Genomic DNA, 26,990 nt, shown 5'->3' on the forward strand with positions numbered 1-26,990 from the left:
AAAGTCATACATTTTACTTTTTGAACCCGATACAGATAATTTCCGATATTACATTTTAAAGCATTTATCGGACACTTCTACTCACAACCTACCGATCTCAGGGCAGACACTAACTGCATCCCAAACGGGGGTTGTGATTTGGAACTGCAACAAATCGATGCGTTCCAACATGTAACGATCTGTCACTTACTTTCTGATAGTTTTTCGTGTTTTGTACTTTGTTTCCTGTTCAGTGCTCTTATTTTGTCATACTTCCTGTTTACTCCGCTGAGCACTGTTTTTGTCACACTCGCCGTTGATTGGCAGCGGTCCTCAGCTGCGGTCAATCAACATAGGTCTATTTATGTTTCACTCGAGCACTCCTCAGTGCTCGAAGTTAAACCTATGTTGGGAACATCTCCATGCAAGACTGCTTTCTGTTTATATCTTTTACTTTGATGAAATTAAAATCATCTTACCGGCTTTCTGCTCTCCTGGATTTTTGCATACTTGAGGTCACACAACTGCAGCCATGCGACATCCCAACACAACAGTCACTTTTATTGCAAATGTAGACTCAGAATGAGTCGTGAAAATACAAGAAATAACGCACTGAAAATTGAGCCATCGCTAGCCTGACGCCCCGCATCTTGAGTTTGGATTTAGGTCTGGAGTAGGCGCATAGACCAATCTTAAGACGGGTTTGGGGAGAGCAGAAGATACAAATTGATGTATTAAAACAGAGGTGGAGTTGGGGAAAGCTGGTGTTCTTGTTAGCATTTAAAGCAGGGGTCTCAAACTCAATTTACCTAGGGGCCACTGGATGCAGAAACTGGGTAAGGCTAGGCCACAAGAAAAGATTTCTTAAAAAATCTAACATGCACTTTTTAATGAATTCACCTTCTATGAATGGCTTTCCCGCCATAGCAACATACTTGCCAACCCTCACGATTTTTCCGGGAGATTCCTGAATTTCAGTGCACCTCCCGACAATCTACCGGTACAACCATTCTCCCGAATTTGTCCCAATTTTCACCCGGCCGACATTATTAAGGGCTGCCGTGACTACACTGCCTTTAACGTCCTCTACAACAGTGGTTCTCAAACTTTTTTCAGTGATGTACCCCCTGTGAAATTTTAATTCAAGCACCCTCTAATCAGAGCAAAGCATTTTTCGTTGGAAAAAAAGAGATAAAGAAGTAAAATACAGCACTATGGCATCAGTTTCTGATTTATTAAATTGTATAACAGTGCAAAATATTGCTCATTTGTAGTGGTCTTTCTTGAACTATTTGGAAAAAAAGATATAAGAATAACTAAAAAACTTGTTGAAAAATAAACAAGTCATTCAATTATAAAGATTTCTACACATAGAAGTAAACAACTTAAAGTGCCCTCTTTGGGGATTGTAATAGAGATCCATCTGGATTCATCAACTTAATTCTAAACATTTCTTCACAAAAAAATAAATCTTTAACATCAATATTTATGGCACATGTCCACAAAAAAATCTAGCTGTCAACACTGAATATTGCATTGTTGCATTTCTTTTCACAGTTTATGAACGTGCATTCATATTTGTTGAAGTATTATTCAACAAATATATTCTAAAGGATTTCTGTATTGCTGCTATTTTTGGAATGTTTATAAAAAAAATTCACGTACCCCTTGGTACACCTTCAAGTGCCCCCAGGGGTACGCATACCCCCTTTTGAGAACTATTGCTCTACAACATGTCATCGCGTCCACTTTTACCTCACACAACCAGCGTGCCGGTTCAGCAACATATTGTGTGAGGCATAAGCAGATCGACGTGAGTGACTGCAAGGCATACTTGGTCAACAGCCATACAGGTCACACTGAGGGGTGGCCGTATAAAAAACTTTAACACTGTTACAAATATGCACCACACTGTGAACCCGCACCAAACAAGAATGACAAATACATTTTAGGAGAACATCCGCACCTTAACACAACTTAAACACAACAGAACAAATACCCAGAACACCTTGCCACCCTAACTCTCCCGCTACAATATACACCACCTCAACCGATGCAAGTAGGGGGAGTAGGAGGTTTGGTGGTAGTGGGGGTGTATATTGTAGCCCGGAAGACTTAGGGCTGCATGGGATTCTGGGTATTTGTTCTGTTGTGTTTATGTTGTGTTACAGTGCGGATGTTCTCCCAAAATGTGTTTGTCATTCTTGTTCGGTGTAGGTTCACAGTGTGGCACATATTTGTAACAGTGTTAAAGTTTTTTTTACGGCCACTCTCAATGTGACCTGTGTTGCTGTTGATCAAATATGTCTTGCAATAGCACAAATGCGTCTTCCATAGCTAAATACATTTAACTGGGCTTGCACGCTATTAGTACAGGCTGTAGGTGGCGTGAAAGACAGTGCCATCATGGCACCCCCTGAATATTGTTGGTTGCGTTAGGCTTCCTCCTGACAGTTTGGTTGTGTTTTAGTTTTTCCTCTGTGTGTATGTAGTATTTCCTGTCTTTAGTTCCTGTCAGCACTCTTATTTTGTTTCTGTTTCCTGTTTGTCTCCCTGAGTGCTGTGTCCCCTCAGCTGTGGCTGATTGGCACCTGGCCACACCTGGTGTCAATCAGCCAGCCACTATTTGAGCCTGTTTTGTCCTCCAGTCAGATGCTGGACTATTGTCGTGTCGTGTGGTGTGGTGTGGTGTAGATGTCATCACTACCTGTCTTGTCGCTTGTAGCTTTGTCTACTTCTGTTCACTCTGTTCATGCCATAGTTCTGTCGTGTCACAGTAAGTGTTTTTGTTCTTAGCCAAGTTTGTTATCCGCCTTGTGCGCGTCTTTTGTTTGTACCCTTTTTTTCGATTTTGTCTTAGTGTTTAATTAAATTATGTTTTCTTACGCAATGCCTGCCTCCTTCTCTGCATCTTGGGGTTCGTCACAAACTAACTGACAGTTTGGGAGAATATCGACATGAATTCTAGAGAACAGATACACTGAATAATTGGGAGCGTTGGTAAGTATGACGCTGTCAAATGTATACACAAACTCGCGGGCCGCGCTAGCTTTAAATTGTCATATCAAGGTGCGGGCCGCAAAATAACATCTCGCGGGCCGCAATTGGCCCGCGGGCCTATGTTTGAGACCACTGATTTAAAAAAAACTGGAAAGGTTGAAGTTTGAGCACAAAAGTGAATGAGAAAAGGCAAGGAAACATTGTTTGGAGGAGCGCTGAAATGAGCGAAGGAAGCAGGTCAGGGCGCAGAGAAAGGGGTCAGATTCACTGTGAGGACAGGTGGAAAGTTTGCTGGGAGGAAGTCAGGAGGTAAAAAAAAGGAAGGAAGATGCCTTTGGTGTGCGAAAAAGAGCCTGTTGCTAGGTGATGAGTGCGCCACAGTGGAAGTAAGCATCTATTTCTGGTGTCTGAGTCTCCAGGGTCCAGACTGGCAGCTATTCCTGGAAGCGGAGTCACATTCCCCGCTCTAGCGACTGGGGAGGAAGAGGAGCGAGGGCGTTCAAGTACACACAAACTGCCGGGCCAAACGCAAACGTCCGTGCACGTGGAAGTGCGCTCACACACTCACACACACACAGATTTTCTTTAGGAAATGGGGGGGGGATTAAGACCAGATGGGGTGAGCGGAACGGAGGACGATAAGTCTGCTTTAAAAGCCTACTGAAATGAGATTTTAAACATTGATTGATTTAAATAGCAGGTCCATTCTATGTGTCATACTTGATCATTTCGTGATATTGCCATATTTTTGCTGAAAGGATTTAGTAGAGAACATCGACGATAAAGTTTGCAACTTTTGGTCGCTAATAAAAAAGCCTTGCCTGTACCGGAAAAAGCAGACAATGTGCGCGTGACGTCACGGGTTGTACAGCGCCTCATCTGAACATTGTTTACAATCATGAGCACCAGCAGCAAGTGCAATTCGGACCGAGAAAGCGACAAGTTCCTCATTAATTTGAGCGAGGATGAAAGATTATTGGATGAGGAAAGTTAGAGTGATGCACTATAATTAAAAACATTTTTTAAAAAGGCGACGGCTCCAGCCGACGGCACCGTGAGCTATTCAGATGTTATTAGACACATTTACTAGGATAATTCTGGAAAATCCCTTATCTGCTTATTGTGTTAATAGTGTTTTAGTGAGATTATAAAGTCATACCTGAAAGTCGGAGGGCTGCGGTGAACGCCAGTGTCTCTGAGAGAAGCCAACGCAGGAGCCAAGATCACAGCTGCCTTTTCGACAGCTACAGGTCGCATAATCCACTCATGTCTCCAGTAAGAGCCGACTTAATATCACAATTTTCCCATCCAAAAACTTGCTGGTTGACGTAGAGAAACATGTTCTCTTGACCGCTCTGTGTTAAAACTTCACAACAAACAAAGAAACACCGGCTGTGTTCCGGTTGCTAAAGGCAGCTGCAATCCACCGCTTCCCACCTACATCTTTCTTCTTTGATGTCTGCATTATTAATTGAACAAATTGCAAAAGATTCAGCAACACAGATGTCCAAATTACTGTGTAAATTATGCGATGAAAAGAAACGACTTTTAGCCGTATGTGGTGCTGGGCTAATATGTCCGCTACAACCCGAGACATCACAAACACGCATCATCATACGCGTAATCAATCCGCGACGTTTTCAACAAGAAACTCCGCGGGAAATTTAAAATTGTAATTTCGTAAACTAAACCGGCCGTATTGGCATGTGTTGCAATTTTTTATCATTGATATAAAAAACTATCAGACTGCGTGGTCGGTAGTAGTGGGTTTCAGTAGGCCTTTAAAGATGAGGAAATCAAGGATGGATATTACACATGCAAGCATGCACGCACGCGCACACACCTCACACACACACACACACACACACACACACACCACACACACCACACACACCACACACACACACACACACACACACACACACACACACACACACACACACACACACACACACACACACACACACAATTCTTGTATTGGTTACCTTCTTGAGTAATGCCTCCCTCTTTAGGACCACCCTTTCTGAATATATAAAGATTTGTATTTAAAACAATAATATATACATACTATGCAAATATAAAAAAGCTTGTTCCGAAAAATGAGTTGGAATTTCACCAAAAGAAAAGCAGTGTTATAATAAAGGTTGTGATTTTACCCAACGCAAGACAAACTTTCACAAGAAAAACGGAACATTTATGTAATATCATGACAAAAGTTGGAATTTTACTCAATAACAGTCACAATTTTACAAGAAAAGCTTAACATTTTGACAGTTTTATGAAAAGACTCGTAATTTTACTTGACATAAGTCACAATTTTAGAAGAAAACCTTACAATTTTGGCAATATTATAATAATAATAATAATCAGAATTTTACTCTGCAAAATTATGACAAATGTCATAATTTTACTGAAAACATGTCACTATTTTGTAAGAACAACTAAAAAATTGGCAATATTGTGATAAGTCAGAATTTCATATGACAAATATCACCATTTTCCCGTAAAAAGTAATGCTTTTACAAAAAAAAGTAATAATTTTACAAGAAAATATTGTAATAGGACAGAAACAGAAAGAATGAGAAAATGTTCCCAATTTCATAAAAATAAAAAAAAGTCGACACATTATGAGGAAAAGACTGGTTTTAGTTATCTTCCTTTTTTGTTTTTAAAGGCCTACTGAAAAAAGATTTTCTTATTCAAACGGGAATAGCAGGTCCATTCTATGTGTCATACTTGATCATTTTGCGATATTGCCATATTTTTACTGAAAGGATTTAGTAGAGAACATCGACGATAAAGTTTGCAACTTTTGGTCGCTAATGAAAAAGCCTTGCTTGCACCGAAAGTAGCAGACGACGTACGCGTGACGTCACGGGTTGTGGAGCTCCTCACATCTGAACATTGTTTTCAATCATGGCCACCAGCAGCGAGAGCAATTCGGACAGAGAAAGTGACGAGGCAAGAGAGTCCACAGCTGCAGAAGGAACGACGCAAACTCTCCGCTCATGTCTACGGTGAGAGTCGAATCTAAACAAGGAAACACCGGCTGTTGGTGTTGCTTAAGGCGGCCGCAATACACCGCTTCCCACCTACATCTTGCTTCTTTGATGTCTCCATTATTCATTGAACAAATTGCAAAAGATTAAACAACACAGATGTCTAGAATACTGTATAATTATGCGATTAAAGCAGACTACTTATAGCTCGGATCGGGCTGGAAAAAAATTGTCCGCTACAATCCGAGACGTCACGGGCACGCGTCATCATACCGACGTTTTCAACAGGATAATTCGCGCGAAATTTAAAAATGCAATTTAGTAAACTAAAAAGGCTGTATTGGCATGTGTTGCAATGTTAAGATTTCATCATTGATATATAAACTATCAGACTGCATGGTCGGTAGTAGTGGGTTTCAGTAGGCCTTTAATCTTTATTATTTACTTCAAATGATTACAGTATGTCTTTATATACATTTATTTTTGTATACATTTTGGCCAAAGGAGGCACATTTCAATGTCTTACGCACTTGTTATTTCATATGCTGGCCAGAGGAGGACCACTTCAAATTTTTGCACACACTTGTTATTTCATATGTTGACCAGAGGGGGGAGCACTTTTGAAACTGACACAGTAGATTTGAAAAATCCCTCCTTTTTGGGACCACCTTAATTTTTGATAGATTTCACCAGCAGGGGTGCAAATGAGACATACTCTATTACAGTGGTCCCTAACTTTTTTGTAGCTGCGGTCAACGCCTGATAATTTGTCCCGCGGCCTGGCGTGGAAGGGTTTTTTTTTTTTTTTGCCATGAAAAAGGGAGTTTTTTTTGGGTTGGTGCACTAATTGTAAGTGTATCTGGTGTTTTTATGTTGACTTAATAAATAAAAAAATAAATAAATAAAATAAAATTGATAATTATTCTGCGGCCCGGTACCAATCGAGCCGCGGCCCGGAGGTTGGGGACCACTGATTTAGACCATTCAAAATTCTCGCTTTTCCCAAAAATCCAACATTTTTGGGAAATTCACCTTCCACAGTTTTCACCCCATTTAAACTGTTCCACCTTCAACACATTCCTTCTATTCTTTTTCTAAGTAAAAAAAAAATTCCAAGATTTTTTTTGTCATGAAAAAGGGAGTTTTTTTGGGTTGCTGCACTAATTGTAAGTGTATATTGTGTGTATGTTGATTTAATAAAAAATAAAAAATAAAATTAATAAAAAATAATAAATTATTCTGCAGCCCGGTACCAATCGAGCCGCGGCCCGGTGGTTGGGGACCACTTCTCTATTAGATGCAATGTTTGTATCTGTATCAATCAATCAAGCAATCAATGTTTATTTATATAGCCCTAAATTTCAAGTGTCTCAAAGGGCTGCACAAACCACAACGGCATCCTCGGTTCAGATCCCACGTAAGGGCAAAGAAAAACTCACAACCCAGTAGGATGTCAATGTGAATGACTATGGGAAACCTTGGAGAGGACCATGGTATTGGTATTGGTTCTGTATTGAGTTCGGTCTTAACTTGTTCACCGGTCCTTATATAGAAGGTACTACTACTAGTTGATGTCTCAAGAAGGGTAGAGATACAAGAACGAACACACACACACACACACACACACACACACACACACACACACACACACACACACACACACACACACACACACACACACACACACACACACACACACTCACACACTCACACACACAGGTCAACAAAGAAGACATGTAAACAAGAGCTTTCGTAGGTAGAAAGGAGAGAAGAAGCAGCAGGAGAGGAGCCGTCAGGAGCATCACCTTGATGACCCTTACCTTGACATCAGCCTTCTTGTTCAGCAAAGTCTTGGCTGCTGCAATGACAAGCACAACCATGACGGTAAGAGACTGGAAGGAATATTGCGTACCTTTATCTACAGTAAATGCCATCATTTTGCACGGGCATGAGAAGCATACATATAGCATGTTATCAAGTATTACCATCTAGCATGTGTGTGTGATATGAACAAAACACAATGCATAAAACCACTGTGTGTAGAGTAAATGGAATTTGTGGCGCCCCCTGCAGGTTGTGCTCAAAATTAATTTGGAATATATACGCGCATACATGTAATACAGATAATGTTTTAAGATTATTAGACGAATACCGTATTTCCATGAATTGCCGCCGGGTATATAGTATGCGCCTGTCTAGAATTACTGCTGGGTCAAACTCGTTTCGCTAAATAATTAGCGCATGTTTAGGATTACCGCCGGCTCAGGATTAACGCTGGGTAAGACTCGTTTCGCAAAATATTATTTTTATTAGCGCATGTCTACAATTTCCGCCGGATCAAACTCGTTTCGCCAAATAATTAGCATATGCTTAGCATTTCCGCCGGGTCAAACTCGTCACGTCACGAGTGATACTTCACCCGTCATCATTTTCAAAATGGAGGAGGCTGATTTCAATCATTTGAAATTGCATAAAGGGAAGAAGATTAAGAGCTATTCAGTAGGATTTAAGGTCCAAGCTATTGAATATGCTAAAAGGAAAAGTAAACAGCTATGTTTTATTAATATACCGTAGCTGCGTGTGTCAAATATGAGTCATTAAATGACTCCTGCCTCCTGGTGGTAGAGGGCGCTAGTGATCCTTCTTGCGACTACTCGGCTGCAGAAGAAGTGACAACAAGCAGCAAGAGCGAGCAGCGATCGTTTATTTTTTCCTCTCGCTTGCACTTTTAACATGGAGGATTACATATCTAAAATAAAACTGTTTTCTAAACTGGACTTTCAATCGAAGCAGGAGGTAATAAAGGAAGATCTCTATCGAGACAGAGAGACTTTTAAAACTGAAGAAAGATGAGTAAGACTTCTATAAACAAGTTATCAATGCTTTTGATCAGAAGGAGCTGCGCATGGACTTCATTTATAAGTAAAAGTAAGACCATAATAACGTCTTTTTTATTAAATGTGCTTTTCATGATGGTATCCTTACATCACACTCAAATTTATAAGCAGAGTCCTAAAATTACCGCATGCCTTTGGTGAGCGCCGGAGTGAGAAAAGGTTTTCAAATAATTAGCGCATGCTTGCCTTTACCGCATGCCTTTGATAAAAGCCAGAGTGAGAAGAGGTTTTAAATTAATTAGCGCCCCGGCGGCAATTCAAGGAAATATGGTAGTTAATAAAAGTGTGCAGCATTCAAAACCTCAAACAACAATAATGATTAAAGTCATAAAGATTGTCACACACACTTTTAGTGTGGCGAAATTATTCTCTGCATTTGACCCATCACCCTTGATCACCCCCTGGGAGGTGAGGGGAGCATTGGGCAGCAGCGGTGCTGCGCCCGGGAATCATTTTGGGTGATTTAACCCCCAGTTCCAACCCTTGATACTGAGTGCCAAGCAGGAAAGGAATGACTCCCATTTTTATAATCTTTGGTATGACTCGGCCGGGATTTGAACTCACGACCTACTGATCTCAGGGAGGACACTCTGACCACTAGGCCACTGATGGTTGCAATACATACTGTACGTGTCGTGAACAATCACATTGGATGATGTACTTAAAGCTTGAGAGTGTATTAGAATAAAAGTGACTTTTACAATCTCTTCGTTTCTCTCTTTCTCTCCCACTTCCTGTGACCTTTTTTTAAGTGCATTTCCGAGTTCAATCACACACAATCACATCAGGCATGTTACATAAACGAGTCTTCTCTCTGCTGGTATCCTTTGTTTTCTCACCGCTCTTCCCTCCGCCTCGTACATGTTTTAATTTCCAGCCTCAAAGCTATTCTGATATTTTGTCCTTAAACGAAAGAGGCCTTAATTCTGCATGAATCTGAATATAGTGTAGATTAAAACAATATGAATTAAAACACAACAATGCAAGCTTTATGATCAAATTATAGATTGATTGATTGTGAGATATTGATTGTTGTGAGAACAAGTTATGAATGACAGAGAAGCTCCGTTTATCGCATCTTGAAACTGGATGCAAAAAGGTATGCAGAAGCTGGCTGCAACCAGCAGAGGTGCTACATTCACAATGACTGGTGTGCCAAACTTCATTATCATGTATTGTTTGTTTTTTACGGCTTGTACCAAATGATTGGCACAGCTATTAGTTAAAATTGGAGTACTTCAATTTATTTGCAAGTCGAATGTAGTTACTTTTTCAACCCATCAGATGGCGCCATTATGAAACACCAACACATTATCAGAGAAGGTGCCACGCACTAATCGAGGCGTCATTTACCCATCACTTCAGTATACTGTATATATCTTTACTTCCTCAATAAAGAGGAAGTAAAGATATATACTGTCCCAATACTTTAGTCCGGGGGTGTCCAAACTTTTTGACTCCGAGGGCCGCATTGGGCCTAAAAATTTGCCGACTGCATTGAAAGCAACTATGTGTGTGTGTGTGTATGTGTGTATGTATGTATATATATATATATATATATATATATATGTATATATATATATATGTGTGTGTGTGTGTGTGTATAGGTATATATAGATATGTGTGTGTGTGTGTGTGTATATATATATATATATATATATATATATATATATATATATATATATATATATATATATGTATGTGTATAAATATGTATATATGTGTGTATATATATATGTGTGTGTGTGTGTGTGTGTGTGTGTATACATATATATATGTGTATGTATATATTATGGGTGTAACGGTACACAAAAATTTCGGTTTGGTACGTACCTCAATTTAGAGGTCACGGTTCGGTTCATTTTCGGTACAGTAAGAAAACAACAAAATAGAAATGTTGTGGTTATTTATTTACCAAATGTGTAAACAATGGCTTGATCCTTTTAACATTGGGAACACTATAATAATTCTGCCCACGTTAATCCACATTAAACTGCCTCAAGTGGTTGCTTGGATGAAATAAAATGACAACTTTTCTTCTACATTTAAAAAGTGCAACATTAAACAGTTTCAAGTCAACTCATCATGCTTAATTTATTACAGCATTGGTAAAAGCCTGTAGTTGACTTTTATTGTGTAAATGTTATATTTTTATCAACATGTAATAGCAGGGACCCTGCCATTCAAAACTAGGCTGCTACATTACTAATGATTAATGTAACTATAGCTGAAAAATAGTACAATAGCAATAGGAGAGACTATTCATCCCTAAACACCATGGAGTTCATGTAGGCTTTATGATGCACTTACATTGTTATATACACTATCACAGACAGAAACTCTTCATTTAACATTATGTCCTTTTTTGCTGCTTCAACACACACACACACACACACACACACACACACACACACACACACACACACACCGCAAATTAAACTAACGTTACGCTAAAAGCTAACTAGCCTTCACCTTAAGTCAGGACTGCGAGTAAGCTGAGCTGCAGTTTGATTCTAGAAAGTCAGCAGGCTCATAGTGATGTTTAGAAAGTAGTTGACTTGGAAGTGTTTAGTATATTTTGGGGAGAGCCCGCTGCTCAACTGCTAAACGCCTATCCCTCGACGCTGAAGCACTGACTAGAGCGCTCTGATTACGCAATGCTGATTGGCTTGTTATCGCTATGGTTGTAACCAATCAGATGGTTGTGTGGGAGGGACAATGTTGGGTGCTGTGCAGGAGACGAGGCAGAACGGAGCGGAGCAGCTTGTTAAGACTTTAGCATACTTCATATGTTCGTGTGGAACTCGTTCGGTACTGCTCCGCACCGAACGGGAACCCCTGTACCGAAACGGTTCAATACAAATACACGTACCCTTACACCCCTAGCATACATGTCAACTATATGACATATAGTTGACACATACATATACATATATATATATATATATATATATATATGAATACATATTATAATAATATTATGAATATATAATTAACAATTATTATAATTGGCTATTAAGAGTATGTGAAAATTTGACCCCTACCTTGTTTACTTCCGTGACGACCTCCTTAAAGTTTTATAATCAATCAGAAATATCAAGCAGATAAAATGCGCCAAAAATGGATAATTGCGCAGAGAGTGTTTAGCATATTCCCCATCGTCCCTTGTAATGGATTTAAATAGGTGTTGTTTTGATTTTTTTATGCTGATTGTGCTTTTTTTTTTTTTTAAATAATATCCAGAAACCTCAATGAACAGGTTGTGTTATGTGTGACCATCTTTATTGAATTTTTCTGCTAATTTATTTTGTTTCCTGCACCATGACTAGGGAAAGTTGTTTGGATTCGGTCATATAAGTAAATGTTGTGCACAAACACAAATTAGAGTACAATTAGTGGCTGCTGACTTGCTTTTGTTGTCCACCAGATGGCGACAAAATAGCAGCTATTCGACGGCAGACTATTTGAATATTATATGTCTCTGGGTTCGGGAGGAGTTCTTGCCCCAAGTGGAGGAATTCAAGTACCTCGGAGTCTTGTTCACGAGTGAGGGAAGATTGAATGGTGAGGTCGACAGGCGTTGATCGGTACGGCGTCTTCAGTAATGCGGACGCTGTATCGATCCGTTGTGGTGAAGAAGGACCTGAGCCGGAAGGCAAAGCTCTCAATTTACCGCTCGATCTACGTTCCCATCCTCATCTATGGTCATGAGCTTTGGTGATTCGGGGACGTCCAACCGGTAGGAGGCCACGGGGAAGACCCAGGACATGTCGGGTCGACTATGTCTCCCGGCTGGCCTGGGAACGCCTCGGGATCCTCTGGGAGGAGCTGAACGAAGTGGCTGGGGAGAGGGAAGTCTGGGCTTCCCTGCTTAGGCTGCTGCCCCCGCGACCTGACCTCGGATAAGCGGAAGAAGATGGGTGGTTGGATGGATGGATATGCAAATAGAACGCCCGGTCAAATTGCTTATTGGACTGAATGAAGACGCCGGCGGGCCGTAGTTTGGATACCCCTGCTTTAGCCCATATAGTGTTAAAGAAAGGATGTAAGAGTCGAATGAAGGCACAGATGTTTTGTAGTTGGCTCCGTCCCATGATTGCTGTGGACAAACATGGAGTTAAAATAGTGTGAAGTTATTTTGTGGTAGTTTAGGAAGATTAAAGCAAAATAATAAAAGAAGTAAGGAATTTCAAAATCTGGGATTCTCTGCAGAAACCTATAAAAAATAAAAAAACACACACAGTTGGCATTGGAGGAGAAGCCAGGAGTACTCCTTACCTTGCCACAAATGACACATGAAGCAAGAAGAAAGAGGAGGAAGAAAATTAAATAAAACAAACGCTCATCAACGTCCTCTTAAAGCGCGGCTGGGCGAGAAGCAAGGATGGGTGTGGATTCCCTGGAAGGTTTGGCTGTCAGTTTAAAAGTTTATTTTGTCGGCCACTAGCGGGAGGCTCTATATTTGCGAGGATGAATATGCAAGACAGAGCCTGATAGTGGGAGGCAGCAGCCCGCTATAAATGTTTGATTGGAGCCTGGAAGGGGGTGTGAGGGTCCCAGCGGGCCCCCTGGAAACAAGGACAACGTCGCTGCTGCTTTGAATCTGATGGACTGTTGTGTGTCTATTTTCTTTCTAAACAAAACCAGCTGGGTTCTGTGGATCATTCTTAACTGGAATACAAATATTCCAAATACACATCTAAAAGGTTTGCCGTTTCAAACTCTTTTAAACTCCAAATTCAAGCACGCATTAAAGTGTAAAATAATCTAATAATAATAATAATAATAAAAGGTAGTTGCTGGAAAACAACACTAAACTAAAATGACGATAAAAACTACAATGTATACCGTATTTCCTTGAATTGCCGCCGGGTATATAGTACGCCCCTGCCTAGAATTACTGCCGGGTCAAACTCGTTTCGCAAAACAATTAGCGCATGCTTAGCATTACCGCCGGCTCAGGATTAACACCGGGTCAAATTCGTTTTGCTGAGTAATTTTTTTTATTAGCGCATGTCTAGAATTTCCGCCGGGTCAAACTCGTTTCGCCAAATAATTAGCATATGCCTACAATTTCCGCCGGGGCAAACTCGTCACGTCACGAGTGATACTTCACCTGTCATCATTTTAAAAATGGAGGAGGCTGATTTCAATCATTTGAAATCGCATAAAGGGAAGAAGATTAAAAGCTATTCAGTAGGATTTAAGGTCCAAGCTATTGAATATGCTAAAAAGAACAGTAAGCAGCTATGTTTTATTAATATATCGTAGCTGCGTGTGTCAAATATGAGTCATTAAATGACTCCCGCCTCCTGGTGGTAGAGGGCGCTAGTGATCCTTCTTGCGACTACTCGGCTGCAGAAGAAGTGACAACAAGCAGCAAAAGTGAGCAGTGATCGTTTATTTTTTTCCTCCCGCTTGCACTTTTAACATGGAGGATTAAATATCTAAAATAAAAACATTTTTTAAACTGGACTTTCAGTCGAAGAAGGAGGTAATAAAGGAAGATCTTCAAGACAGAGAGACTTTTAAAACTGAAGAAAGATAAGGAAGACTTCTATAAACAAGTTATCAATGCTTTCGATCAGAAGGAGCTGCGCATGGACTTCATTTATAAGTAAAGGTAAGACCATTATAACGTTTTTTTTTAATTAAATGTGCTTTTCAAGATGGTATTCTTACATCACACTCAAATTTATAAGCACAGGCCTAAATTTACCACATGCCTTTGGTAAGCGCCGGAGTGAGAAGAGGTTTTCAAATAATTAGCGCCCCGGCGGCAATTCAAGGAAATACGGTACATCCTAATCCACTTAAATGGAATATTCACCATGTTTAATGTGTCTAAATATGAGTGGACAGCCTTGCATCTTCAACAGTGCTGAGCATGCACATCAACAACACCCATCCCCGTGCTGCAGCGCATGCAGCGGTCCAGTGCCACCCTCATGCAGCATTCAGCGGAGTTTCTGAGGCATCCCTAAACGTCCAAGCTTCCTTGGTTAGACAGGAAGAGAGATACAAGGGAAGCGAGGGTGTGGTGGAGGTGGGGGGGGATCTGGAATGCTGATGGAGATTGGGAAGGAGAAGTGAAGACGACAAGGAAGAGACTGGAGATGAGGAAAGTGATAGTCGGCACTCCACATGGGTCCCAAGTGAGCATGGAGACCAATCAGAGCACAAGGCGACACGTGGACTCGAGTAGCTGGCTTTCTATCAATGACTAGAAAAGTAAATACAATGTTATATCGCAGTGTAATGCCTCGCAGCCCCCAAGCACTACCAGTTCAGCTGCCTTCAGTTTGGTCCAAAATGCTTTTTTTCCGACTTTGAAATAACTAAATGTAACTGTCACCCTTTCAAAAGCACCTCCACAGTACTTTAAGGTGACCTATTTTGCCATTTCTTCACAGATTAAAAGATAAAAACTGTTTGAAATACCATAACTCTGACGGAATTACAGCACTGTGGAGGGGAGGCGTGGCCAGCGGGCCTGAAGTGAAGAGGGGTGTGCCTGGACCAGCCTCGAAGTCAACGACCGGTGCGTAGATGGCCCACCTGGGCCTTGTTATCTAATCACCTGTCACTCTGTATAAGCAGCAAACCAGGAAAAGAGAGGTGTTTGGAGCAAGAGCGTGAGTGTGACAAACGCGGACAGAAAAAGACAGTTGCTGAAAGGCAGCCTGCTGACAGAGAAGATTTAAGAACTACCACGACTGCGGAAAAGGCTGCAGCAGAAAAGGGTCCCCAGTCGTCTAGGACTCCATGCCACTGGAACCTGACCCGGTTCTGTCAAGGATGGCTTAGACCTAGACTAAGACAAACTTTAATGATCCGCAAGGGAAATTGTTCCAATAGTGGTGTGGTGACTGTCTGTGCAACAGTCTCCCCACGTTAAACTAAGTCACGCACAGGCATCCTCCATAAAGGGATACACCCCTACCAGGAGGATCGTCATACTTGTTCAAGTGACCGCTGATGATAACTTACTACTAAAAGACAAGTTGTCTCGTATGTTCACTATTTTATCCAAGGACAAAATTGCAATAATAAACATGTTTCATGTACCCTAAGATTTTTTGTTAAAATAAAGTCAATAATGCCGTTTTTTGTAGTCCCCTTTATTTAGAAAAAGTATCGAAAAGTACCGAAAAGTATCAAAATAATTTTGGTATTGGTATCTGGACAACACTACAACACACATACACACAAACACAAAACCCAGATTGTGATTTACCGATTCCAACCATACTGGACTGTACTGCTTGGTGGAAAGGTGGAGTTTGGGATTTTACAGCTAATTATAATTAACTGGTAACCGAGCATAGGTTTGAGGAAGTTGTTTTCCATTGATAATATCAAAACCCTAGGGGTGTAACGGTACGTGTATTTGTATTGAACTGTTTCCACACGAACATATGAAGTAGCCGCCTGAGCTATAGTCTAAATAAGCTGCTCTGCTTTCTGCCTTTGTCTCCTACACAGCACCCAGCATTGTCCCACCCACACAACCATCTGATTGGTTACAATCATGGCGGTAACAGCCAATCAGCAGTGCGTATTCAGAGTGCATGTAGTCAGCGCTCTGAATACATGCTCAGGTGTTTAGCAGGTGAGCATAATGCAGCGTACTCTCCCCAAATGATAATAAACACTTCCAAGTAAACTACTGCTAACATCACTATGAGCCCCTTGACGTTCTAGAAACAAACTTCAGCTCAGCTCACTCGCAGTCCTGGCTTAAGGTGAAGGCTAATTAACTTTTAGCGTAACGCTAGCTCATTGTGCGCTGTGTGTGTGTGTGTTACGGACAGTGTTGATTGAGCTGTGTTGAAGCAGCAAAAAAGGACATGATGTTAAATGAAGAGTTTCTGTCTCTGATAGTTGATATATTAATGTAAGTGCATCATTAAACCTACATGAAGTTCATGATATTCAGGGATAAATAGTCTCTCCTATTGCTATTGTACTATTTTTTCAGCTGTTGTTACATTAATCATTAGTAATGTAGCAGCCTAATTTTAAATGGCAGGGTCCTTGCTATCACATATTGATAAAAATATAACATTTACAAAATGAAAATCAACTACAGGCTTCCCAAATGCTGTAATAAATTAAGCATGATGAGTTGACTTGAAAATGTTTAATGTTGCACTTTTTCTATGTAGAATAAAAGTTTTGTCATTTTATTTAATATAAGCAACAACTTGAGGCTGTTTAATGCGGATTAACGTGGGCAGAATTATTACAGTCAAGGTTAAAAGGATAAAGCCATTGTTTACAAATTTGGTAAATAAATAACCCAAAAATTTCTATTTTGACCTCTAAACCGAGGTACGTACCGAACCGAAATTTTTGTGTACCGTTATAATAGATTTTATTTGTAAAAAAGTCCTTTACGTTGAGCAAACAACCTCAAAGTGCCACAGTGTAAAAACATAGTAATAATAATAATAATAATAATAATAATAAAAAGATAATAAAAATAAATAAAATATAAAACTAGAAACAGCCCAATAGCTAGAACCAGCATGCATGTCTATAAAAAGGCTTTTTTTAAAAGATGGGTTTTTAAGCCTTTTTTAAAAGCATTCACAGTCGACCACGCCACCTTAATCACTCATCTTGAGATCTGTGTGGGTATTAAGCACGCCGCTCTCAACTGGTTCTGGTCGTACCTAGCCGACAGGAGTTTTTTGTGTAAAAATAGACAGTTTTATGTCTTCCACAGCTCCTCTACTACACGGGGTCCCCCAGGGCTCAATCCTTGCCCCAATCCTATATGCGCTTTACCTTCTCCCCCTTGGTCTATTTTTAGGAAGTATGGTATTGCATTTCATTTTCATGCCGATGATTGCCAGATATATTTTCCCATGGCACAAAATAACACAGTTCAACGTCTCATTGACTGCCTACACGACATCAAAGCCTGGCTTTCAGCTAACTTCCTGAGTCTAAATGTAGACAAAACAGAAGTTATGTTGTTTGGTCCAAGTCGCTCTCCCTCCCCCAACGTTGACCTTGGCACTCTGACCCCGTATCTCAGCGACTGTGTCACAAACCTGGGGGTAAAGTTCGACTCAGATTTTAAATTCGAAAAACAAATCAGCAGCGTCGTTCAAAAAAGCTTTTATCAATCACGCCAAATAGCGAAAGTGAAACCGCTTCTGTCAGGACATGACCTTGAGAAATTAATTCATGCCTTTATCTCGAATCGTTTAGACTACTGCAATGCCCTGTATGTAGGCATTAGCCAGGTCTCCCTCGCCCACCTGCAGCTCGTGCAAAACTCTGCTGCTCGTCTGCTAACACAGACCCGCAGACGTGAGCACATCACCCCTATATTAGCGTCCCTTCACTGGCTCCCTGTGCGTTATCGAATCAATTTTAAACTCCTTCTATTTTTTTTAAATGTCTAAACAACCGCGCGCCAACATATCTCTTTGACCTCCTTCAGCCTTACTGCCCCACTCGATCCCTAAGATCAGCCGATCAGCTGCTACTGACGGTCCCTGACACAAGGCTGAAGCTTAGAGGTGACAGAGCTTTCGCTGCTGCTGCTCCCAAGCTCTGGAACGACCTACCTCTGAGTGTTAGACAAGCCTCCTCTCTTCCTGTGTTTAAATCTCTCTTAAAAACACACTTTTATTCCTTGGCTTTTAACACTAAGTGATATCCATCCTGCAATGGTGCCCCATTAAACACCTGTTTTTATGTTTTATTTATTTATTTTTTATCATGTTCTGTTTGTGTTGTGTTGTTTACTCGGTCTTTGTATTATCTTTTAACCTGTCCATTGTACAGCACTTTGGCTACCCCTGTGGTGAATTTTAAATGTGCTTTATAAATAAAGTTGATTTGATTTGATTTGATTTGAGGTGCCCTCAGGTGGTCAGGGAGAGCGTTCCACAGACTGGGAGCAGCAGAGCAGAAAGCCCGGTCTCCCATTGTTCGTACCTTTGTCCGTGGAGGTTGGAGGAGGTTAACCTGTTTGGAGCGGAGGTGTCGAGTGAAGGATTTGGGGGTGAGCAGTTCTTTGAGGTAGGGGGGGTTAGGGGTTAGGGTACACCCTTACAAAACACTATTGCAAACCGCAATATGTAAGAAAAATAATGATGCGATGACCCGATAAATTAGCATGTTTAATGATTTTGGATAAGATTTGAGGTGTCATTCGTGTTCTAAATTGGAATCGAACGTTCTCTCGGGTTGCCTGGGAAACACAATGAGTTGCCCACCCTACAGCGAGACAGAAAGCCAGCTCTCGTAAGGCCGATGAGGTTGGGAAGCATTAAGCCATCATGCTTTGAGGGAAGGAGGAAGAAGATGAGTAGAAGAGAAGATAGAAAAGAGGGATGCGAAATGGGCATTGTGCCCCAGAGTCCTGCTGCGATGCTACCTTGTTCCACCAACCCTGCGCTGGTGCCAGCGGCCGCAGTGGCAAAGGCTGGAGCGGTGGTCTGCCTGCTGCCCACTGTTGGCCCAGCACACACGGGAGAGAGGGATGATTATATGGCATGGATGGACAGAGGAAAGACGGAGCAACAGGAAGTGTAAAACGGGCGCAGGGTAAAGAGAGTGTGGCAGGAGGCTGTGGAGGCACAGAGAGAGGATGACTTCGTTTGGGGAAGACGTGTCCGCTCCCACGGCAGTGACAGGGTCAGAGTGAGACGCAGAGGACGTCCGTCAGACTCAGGGGTCATCAGAGGACAAAGTCAGCAAGAGAGAAAGAGCGACGCAACACTGTAAAAAAAAAAAAAAAATCCTATTTTTATGGTTAATTTACTCTAAATTTCTACTGTAATTTTTCAATTTTTTTTCAAATAGGTTATAAAACTGTGGAATTGAAGACATTATCTGTAAATAAACAATCCGCCTGTTATTTTAAGTAATATGCCAGTAATGACAAACTATGTACATTTAATTTTTTTTTTACAGAAAAATACCACATTAATTATACAAAGCATTTTCTGTTTACTTAAATTACTTTCAAATTCATTTAAAATTACAGTAAATATCTTTCATTAAATATGTAACTTGCTGTATAAAAGTTTATGTCCATACTAACAATCTAACAGTTTTCGATGTAATTTTAAGGTAAATCCTATTTTTTTAACATTTATGTGTATATTTACATCAAAGCTTAAATATATGTAGCCTGTTATAAAAAGTTTTAATGCTCACACTATCATTTTAACATCTTTTTCTGTTTCAAGACGTACGTTGGTTACTGCAAGACATACAGGTGCTGTTCATATTATTAGAATATCATGAAAAAGTGGATTTATTTCAGTAATTATATTCAGAACGTGAAACTTACATATTATATCAATTCATTACACACATAGTGATATATTTGAAATGTTTATTTCTTTAAATTTTGATGATTAGTACTGACAATTACTGAAAATCCCAAATTCGGTATCTCAGAAAATTCGAATATTAGTTACGACTAGTACCCAAAAATATCTTTTAGAAATGTGGGCCAACTGAAAAGTATGAACATGGAAAGTTTCAGCATGTACGGCAATCAATACTTAGTTGCAGCTCCTTTTGCCTGAATTGCTGCAGCAATACGGCGTGGCATGGAGTCGACCAGTCTGTTGCACTCCTCAGGTGTTATGAGAGCCCAGGTAGCTTTAATAGTGGCCTTCAGCTCTTCAGCATTGTTGGGTCTGGCATCTCGCATCTTCCGCTTCACAATACCCCATAGGTTTTCTATGGGGTTAAGGTCAGGTGAGTTTGCAGGCCAATCAAGAACAGGGATACCATGGTCCTTAAACCAGGTACTGGTAGATTTGGCACCGTGTGCAGGTGCCAAATGAAATCTTCACCTCCATAAAATTGGTCCGAGCCAGGCAGCATAAAGTGTTCTAAAACTTCCTGGTAGACTGCTGCATTGACCCTAGACCTCAGGAAACACAGTGGACCAACACCAGCAGATGACATGGTACCCCAGACCATTACCGATTGTGGAAATTTGACACTGGACTTCAGGCAACGTGTATTCTGTGCCTCTCCTGTCTTCCTCCAGACTCTGGCACCTTGATTTCCAAAGGAGATACAAAATGTACTTTCATCTGAAAACATAACTTTGGACCACTCAGCAGCAGTCCAGTCCTTTTTGTCTTGAGCCCAGGCGAGACGCTTTTGGCGTTGTCTCTTATTCAAGAGTGGCTTTACACAAGGAATGCGACAGCTGAAGCCCATATCTTGCATACGTCGGTGCGTGGTGTTTCTTGAAGCACTGACTCTAGCTGCAGTCCACTCTTTGTGGATCTCCCCCACATTTTTGAATCGGTTTTGTTTGACAATCCTCTCCAGGGCACGGTTATCCCTCTTGCTTGTACACTTTTTTCTACCACATCTTTGTCTTCCCTTCGCCTCTCTATTAATGTGCTTGGACACAGAGCTCTGGGAACATCCAACCTCTTTGGCAATGACCTTTTGTGTCTTGCCCTCCTTCTTTAAAGTATCAATAGTCATCTTTTGGACAGTTGTCAAGTCAGCAGTCTTCCCCATGATTGTGTGTCATACAGAATCAAAACGAGAGACCATTTAAAGGCTTTTCCAGGTGTTTTGAGTTAGGTAATTAGAGTGTGGCACCAGGTGTCTTCAATATCTGACCTTTTCACCATATTCAAATTTTCTGAGATGTTGAATTTAGGGTTGTCATTGGTTGTCAGCTATAATCATCTCCTTTTTGGCAAAAAAACACTTGAAATGTATCAGTCTGTTTGGAATGAATGTATACATTCTACAAGTTTGACTTTCTAAATGGAATTAATGAAATAAATCAACTTTTTCATGATATTCTAATAATATGACCAGCACCTATACTTGACCAGCACCTGTACTTGGTCAACAGCCACACAGGTCACACCCCTGCTACCACCAAACCCCGCCCACCTCAACCCACGGACAAAGGGAGGTGGGGGTGACATGTGGGGGGGGCTGGATTGGGTGGCGTGGTTTGGTGGTAGCAGGGGTGTATATTGTAACACGGAAGAGTTAGGGCTGCATGGGATTCCGGGTATTTGTTCTGTTGTGTTTATGTTGTGTTACGGTGCAGATGTTCTCCCAAAATGTGTTTGTCAATCTTGTTTGGTGTGGGTTCACAGTGTGGCACATATTTGTAACAGTGTTAAAGTTATTTTTACGGCCACTCTCAGTGTGACCTGTATGGCTGTTGATCAAGTATGTCTTGTAGTCGCTTACTGCACCTACAGAAGCTAAATATAACATGTGGATGAACTGTCAAGCTGTTAGTCCAGGTTGTAGAGGACGCTAAAGGCAGTGCCTCCACGGTGCCCGCTTAATATTGTTGTTTCGGCGAAATTCGGGAGAATGATTACCCCTCGAGGGGCACTGAAAATTGGGAATCTCCCGGAAAAATCGAGGGTATACAGATATGACCCTGTAAAGCGATAATTCATATAAAACTCGCGGGTCAACTGGGTACACGCGATTTGAATGTGTTGTTTTTAGGTTGGTCTCTCCAAAGCTTTGGAATAAATTGCCAAATACCTGTTCTGTTCTGGGTGATCATTTAAACTCATCTTATGTGTCATCAAAAGAACTTGGGATTGATCAGTAACTTAAATTCCCTTGGAGGAACATATGGTTCGAACGCAACAGGATACACCAACAAATTTATTAGGTACGCTTTGTGTAACGCCCGGAAGCAAACGACGTCAGCGCTGTGATTCAGTTTTGTATAGTGTATGACTCATATACCATGAAATAAAAAAACCTTGGCGAAAGTTCTTTTTCTCTCTTTCTGACTCGTTCACTTGATGACCTTACAATCATAATGGGAGAGACACTTGCTGAGAAACATGGAGGAGAAAAGCAGATTGATAGTCGCCGTCAAGTGTGTGTGTGTGTGTGTGTGAGACAGTGTGACATAACAGCAACAGCAGCATCGAGACACAAAAAGACACAAAGGCACAAAGGCAGAATACACAACCTTTCGAGTGTCGGTTCATCTTGCAAAATTGGCCCAATGTTGGTATTTGACAGTCTCACTTTACTGAACACAATAGTGAAAGCAAAACTGTGTGTCGTCATAGTCCCAACAGAGATGGAGTTATCGAGTGTACCAGGGGTGTCCAAAATACGGCCCACCGGCATGTTCATTTTGAGATGTTGAGTTTAATGAGGGATCTGGCCCATGGGGTGCCTCCAACCTCATTTTAAATATCTGAAAGCATCATTGCTGATATTTTGCCTCCATCTCGTGGACGGTAATTCAGGTTTATAACCGTGAATTATACTTTGAAGTGTGCACAGCCCAGCATTTGTCATATATGACCCAATCCAAACAACCTTTAACACTCATGGCGCAAATAAACCAACACAAAAAGTCAACACACAGACTCAGAGGTAACATTACCTGCTCACTGAATGTGCAAGCACAACACATCATTCAAAATTGCAGTCATTTAAATCCCCTGCTAAGCATTTTGGTAATATGCAAAACTCTCTCTCCACACTTATCCATGTTTGGCGCATTTTAGCGACTTGATACTTCTGAATGATTACAAAAGTAAGGTCTATTCAGGTATACCGGAGAGGAGGCTACGCCGGATAGTCGATCCTCGGATTCAGGAGAAACAGTGTGGTTTTCGTCCGGGTCGTGGAACTGTGGACCAGCTCTATACTCTCGGCAGGGTCCTTGAGGGTGCATGGGAGTTTGCCCAACCAGTCTATATGTGCTTTGTGGACTTGAAGGAATTCGACTGTGTACCCCGGGAAGTCCTGTGGGGAGTGCTCAGAGAGTATGGAGTATGTCTGATTGTGGCGGTCCGCTTCCTGTACGATCAGTGTCAGAGCTTGGTCCGCATTGCCAGCAGTAAGTCGGACCCGTTTCCAGTGAGGCTTGGACTCTGCCAAGGCTGCCCTTTGTCACCCATTCTGTTCATAACTTTTATGGACAGAATTTCTAGGCACAGTCAGGGCGTTGAGGGGAACCGGTTTGGTGGCTGCAGGATTAGGTCCCTGCTTTTTTGCAGATGATGTGGTCCTGATGGCTTCAACTGGCCAGGATCTTCAGCTCTAACTGGATCGGTTTTCAGCCGAGTGTGAAGTGACTGGAATGAGAATTAGCACCTCCAAGTCAGAGTCCATGGTTCTCGCCCGGAAAAGGGTGGAGTGCCATCTCCAGGTTGGGGAGGAGATCTTGCCTCAAGTGGAGGAGTTCAAGTACCTCTGAGTCTTGTTCACAAGTGAGGGAAAAGTGGATGGTGCGGCGTCTTCAGTAATGCGTACGCTGTATCGATCCGTTGGGGTGATGAATGAGCTGAGCCGGAAAGCAAAGCTCTCAATTTACCGGTCGATCGACGTTCCCATCCTCACCTATGGTCATGAGCTTTGGGTTATGACCGAAAGGACAAGATCACGGGTACACGCGGCCCAAATGAGTTTCCTCCGCCGGGTGGCGGGGCTCTCCCTTAGAGATAGGGTGAGAAGCTCTGTCATCTGGGAGGAACTCAAAGTAAAGCCGATGCTTCTCCACGGAGAGGAGCCAGATGAGGTGGTTTGGGCATCTGGTCAGGATGCCACCCGAATGCCTCCCTAGGGAGGTGTTTAGGGCATGTCTGACCGGTAGGAGGCCACGGGGAAGACCCAGGATACGTTGGGAAGACTATGTCTCCCGGCTGGCCTGGGAACGCCTCGGGATCCCCCGGGAGGAGCAGGACGAAGTGGCTGAGGAGAGGAAAGTCTGGGCTTCCCTGCTTAGGCTGCTGCCCCCGCGACCCGAACTCGGATAAGCGGAAGAAAATGGATGGGTACAAAACTTTAAGGATGTAGTCATGGAAGTAAACAAGGTAGGAGTAAAACTTTCACATACCCCTAATATCCAATGAAATTAATTATTATTTATACATCCATTACATTAATATAATATATATGAATATGTATGTATGGATATATTTATATTAATAGGCCATTTTGTAAAACGTTATTTAAAATTAATTTAAAGTTGTTCTTTTACGTTTGTGTGTGTGTGTATATGTGTATATATATATATATATATATATTAGGGGTGTAACGGTAAACAAAAATTTTGGTTTGGTACGTACCTCGTTTTAGAGGTCACGCTTCGGTTCATTTTCGATACAGTAAGAAAACAACAAAATATAAATTTTTGGGTTATTTATTTACCAAATTTGTAAACAATGGCTTGATCCTGGGCTTCACGGTGGCAGAGGGGTTAGTGCGTCTGCCTCACAATACGAAGTTCCTGCAGTCCTGGGTTCAAATCCAGGCTCGGGATCTTTCTGTGTGGAGTTTGCATGTCCTCCCCGTGAATGCGTGGGTTCCCTCCGGGTACTCCGGCTTCCTCCCACCTCCAAACACATGCACCTGGGGATACGTTGATTGGCAACACTAAATTGGCCCTAGTGTGTGAATGTGAGTGTGAATGTTGTCTATCTGTGTTGGCCCTGCGATGAGGTGGCGACTTGTCCAGGGTGTACCCCGCCTTTCGCCCGATTGTAGCTGAGATAGGCGCCAGCGCCCTCCGCGACCCAAAAAGGGATTAAGCGGTAGAAAATGGATGGATGGATGGCTTGATCCTTTTAAAATTGGGAACACTATAATAATTCAGCCCACGTTAATCCATATTAAACTGCCTCAAATTGTTGCTTAAATGAAATAAAATGACACAACTTTTCTTCTACATATAAAAAGTGCAACATTAAACAGTTTCAAGTCAACTCATCATGCTTGATTTATTACAGCATTGGGGAAGCCTGTAGTTGATTTTTTCTCATGTAAATGTTATATTTGTATCAACATGTGATAGCAGGGACCCTGCCCTTCAAAACTAGGCTGCTACATTACTAATGATTAATGTAACTATTGCTTAAAAAATAGTACAATAGCAATAGGAGAGACGTTCAAGAAGGCTTTATGATGCATTTACATTATTATATACACCAGGGGTAGGGAACCTGTGGCTCTTTTGATGACTGCATCTGGCTCTCGGATAAATCTGAGCAGACTTTGCTTAACACGATAAGTAATGAATAATTCCACTTGTAATCACAGTGTTGAAAATAATGTTCAAAATATAAAACATTCTCATACCATTTTTAATCCATCCATCCGTTTTCTACCGCACCTGTTCAAAAAGTTGTGTTAATGGTAAGAAGTTTTTTATTTATTATTGGTTAGTGTGATGCTTGCCCTCCTGGGGGTTTTTTCAGAACACCAGGCACCAACCTGAGAGCATGTTTCAGGGTTACAATATTGTTTTATTTTACAATAAGTCCCTCAGTTGCTTTCCAGCAATTGTCTTTTTCTCTGTCGCCCTTGCTCGTGCTTTGGCTCCAGCTCCAACCCCATCTCTCCACCTGGCTGCTGCTTATAACAGAGCGACAGGTGATTATATAACAAGGCCCAGGTGGGCCTTCTACACACGTAAGGCTGATTTCGAGGCTGATCGTGCCAACACCCCGCTTCGCTGCAGGAATGCAGGCCACGCCCCCTCCACAGTTAGCTTCCGAATAACACTGTTATTACAAAGAACAAGAGACCTATTACACTCTGGAAATGTTGGTCTTACTTAAAAACGCATGCGTTTGGTTGTGTTCAGTGTTAAAAAAAAATATTATATGGCTCTTACGGAAATACATTTTGAAATATTCGGCTTCTTGGCTCTTTCAGCCAAAAAGGTTCCCGACCCCTGATATACACTATCAGAGACAAAAACTCTTCATTTAACATAATGTCCTTTTTTGCTGCTTCAACACACCTCAATCAACACTGTCCGTAACACACACACACGCACACACGCCCACACACACACACACAGAAAAATTAGCTAACGTTACGCTAAAAGCTAACTAGCCTTCACTTAAAGCCAGGACTGCGAGTGAGCTGTGCTGCAGTTTGTTTCTAGAAGGTCAACGGGCTCATAGTGATGTTTAGAAAGTAGTTGACTTGGAAGTCTTTAGTATAACTTGGGAAGAGCCCGTTGCTACCCTGCTAAATGCCTATCTGCTCGACGTTGAAGCACTGACTAGATGCGCTCTGAATACGCACTGCTGATTGGTTGTTACATCGCTCTGAATACGCACTGCTGATTGGCTTGTTATTGCTACGGTTG

At 41.5% G+C, this 26,990-nt stretch overlaps 1 protein-coding gene across 42 annotated transcripts in view; it reads right to left on the reverse strand.

Moving 5' to 3' along the window:
• The window catches only part of camk2b1 (calcium/calmodulin-dependent protein kinase (CaM kinase) II beta 1), a 190,097-nt gene that overhangs the window by 61,473 nt on the left and 101,634 nt on the right, over positions 1-26,990 (reverse strand). For 15 of the 42 annotated variants that reach the window (XM_061904285.1, XM_061904100.1, XM_061904237.1 and 12 more), the window contains exons 13-14: positions 19,275-19,349; positions 7,799-7,836 (exon numbers count right to left, since the gene is read on the reverse strand). In XM_061904285.1, the coding sequence (XP_061760269.1) occupies positions 7,799-7,836; positions 19,275-19,349 (113 nt within the window). The remainder of the gene's footprint in view (positions 1-7,798; positions 7,837-19,274; positions 19,350-26,990) is intronic. The other 27 variants (XM_061904337.1, XM_061904158.1, XM_061904302.1 and 24 more) reach the window with 3 other exon arrangements.

The sequence above is a fragment of the Nerophis ophidion genome, linkage group LG01, assembly GCF_033978795.1.
Source record: "Nerophis ophidion isolate RoL-2023_Sa linkage group LG01, RoL_Noph_v1.0, whole genome shotgun sequence".
NCBI classification, from domain to species: Eukaryota; Metazoa; Chordata; class Actinopteri; order Syngnathiformes; family Syngnathidae; genus Nerophis; species Nerophis ophidion.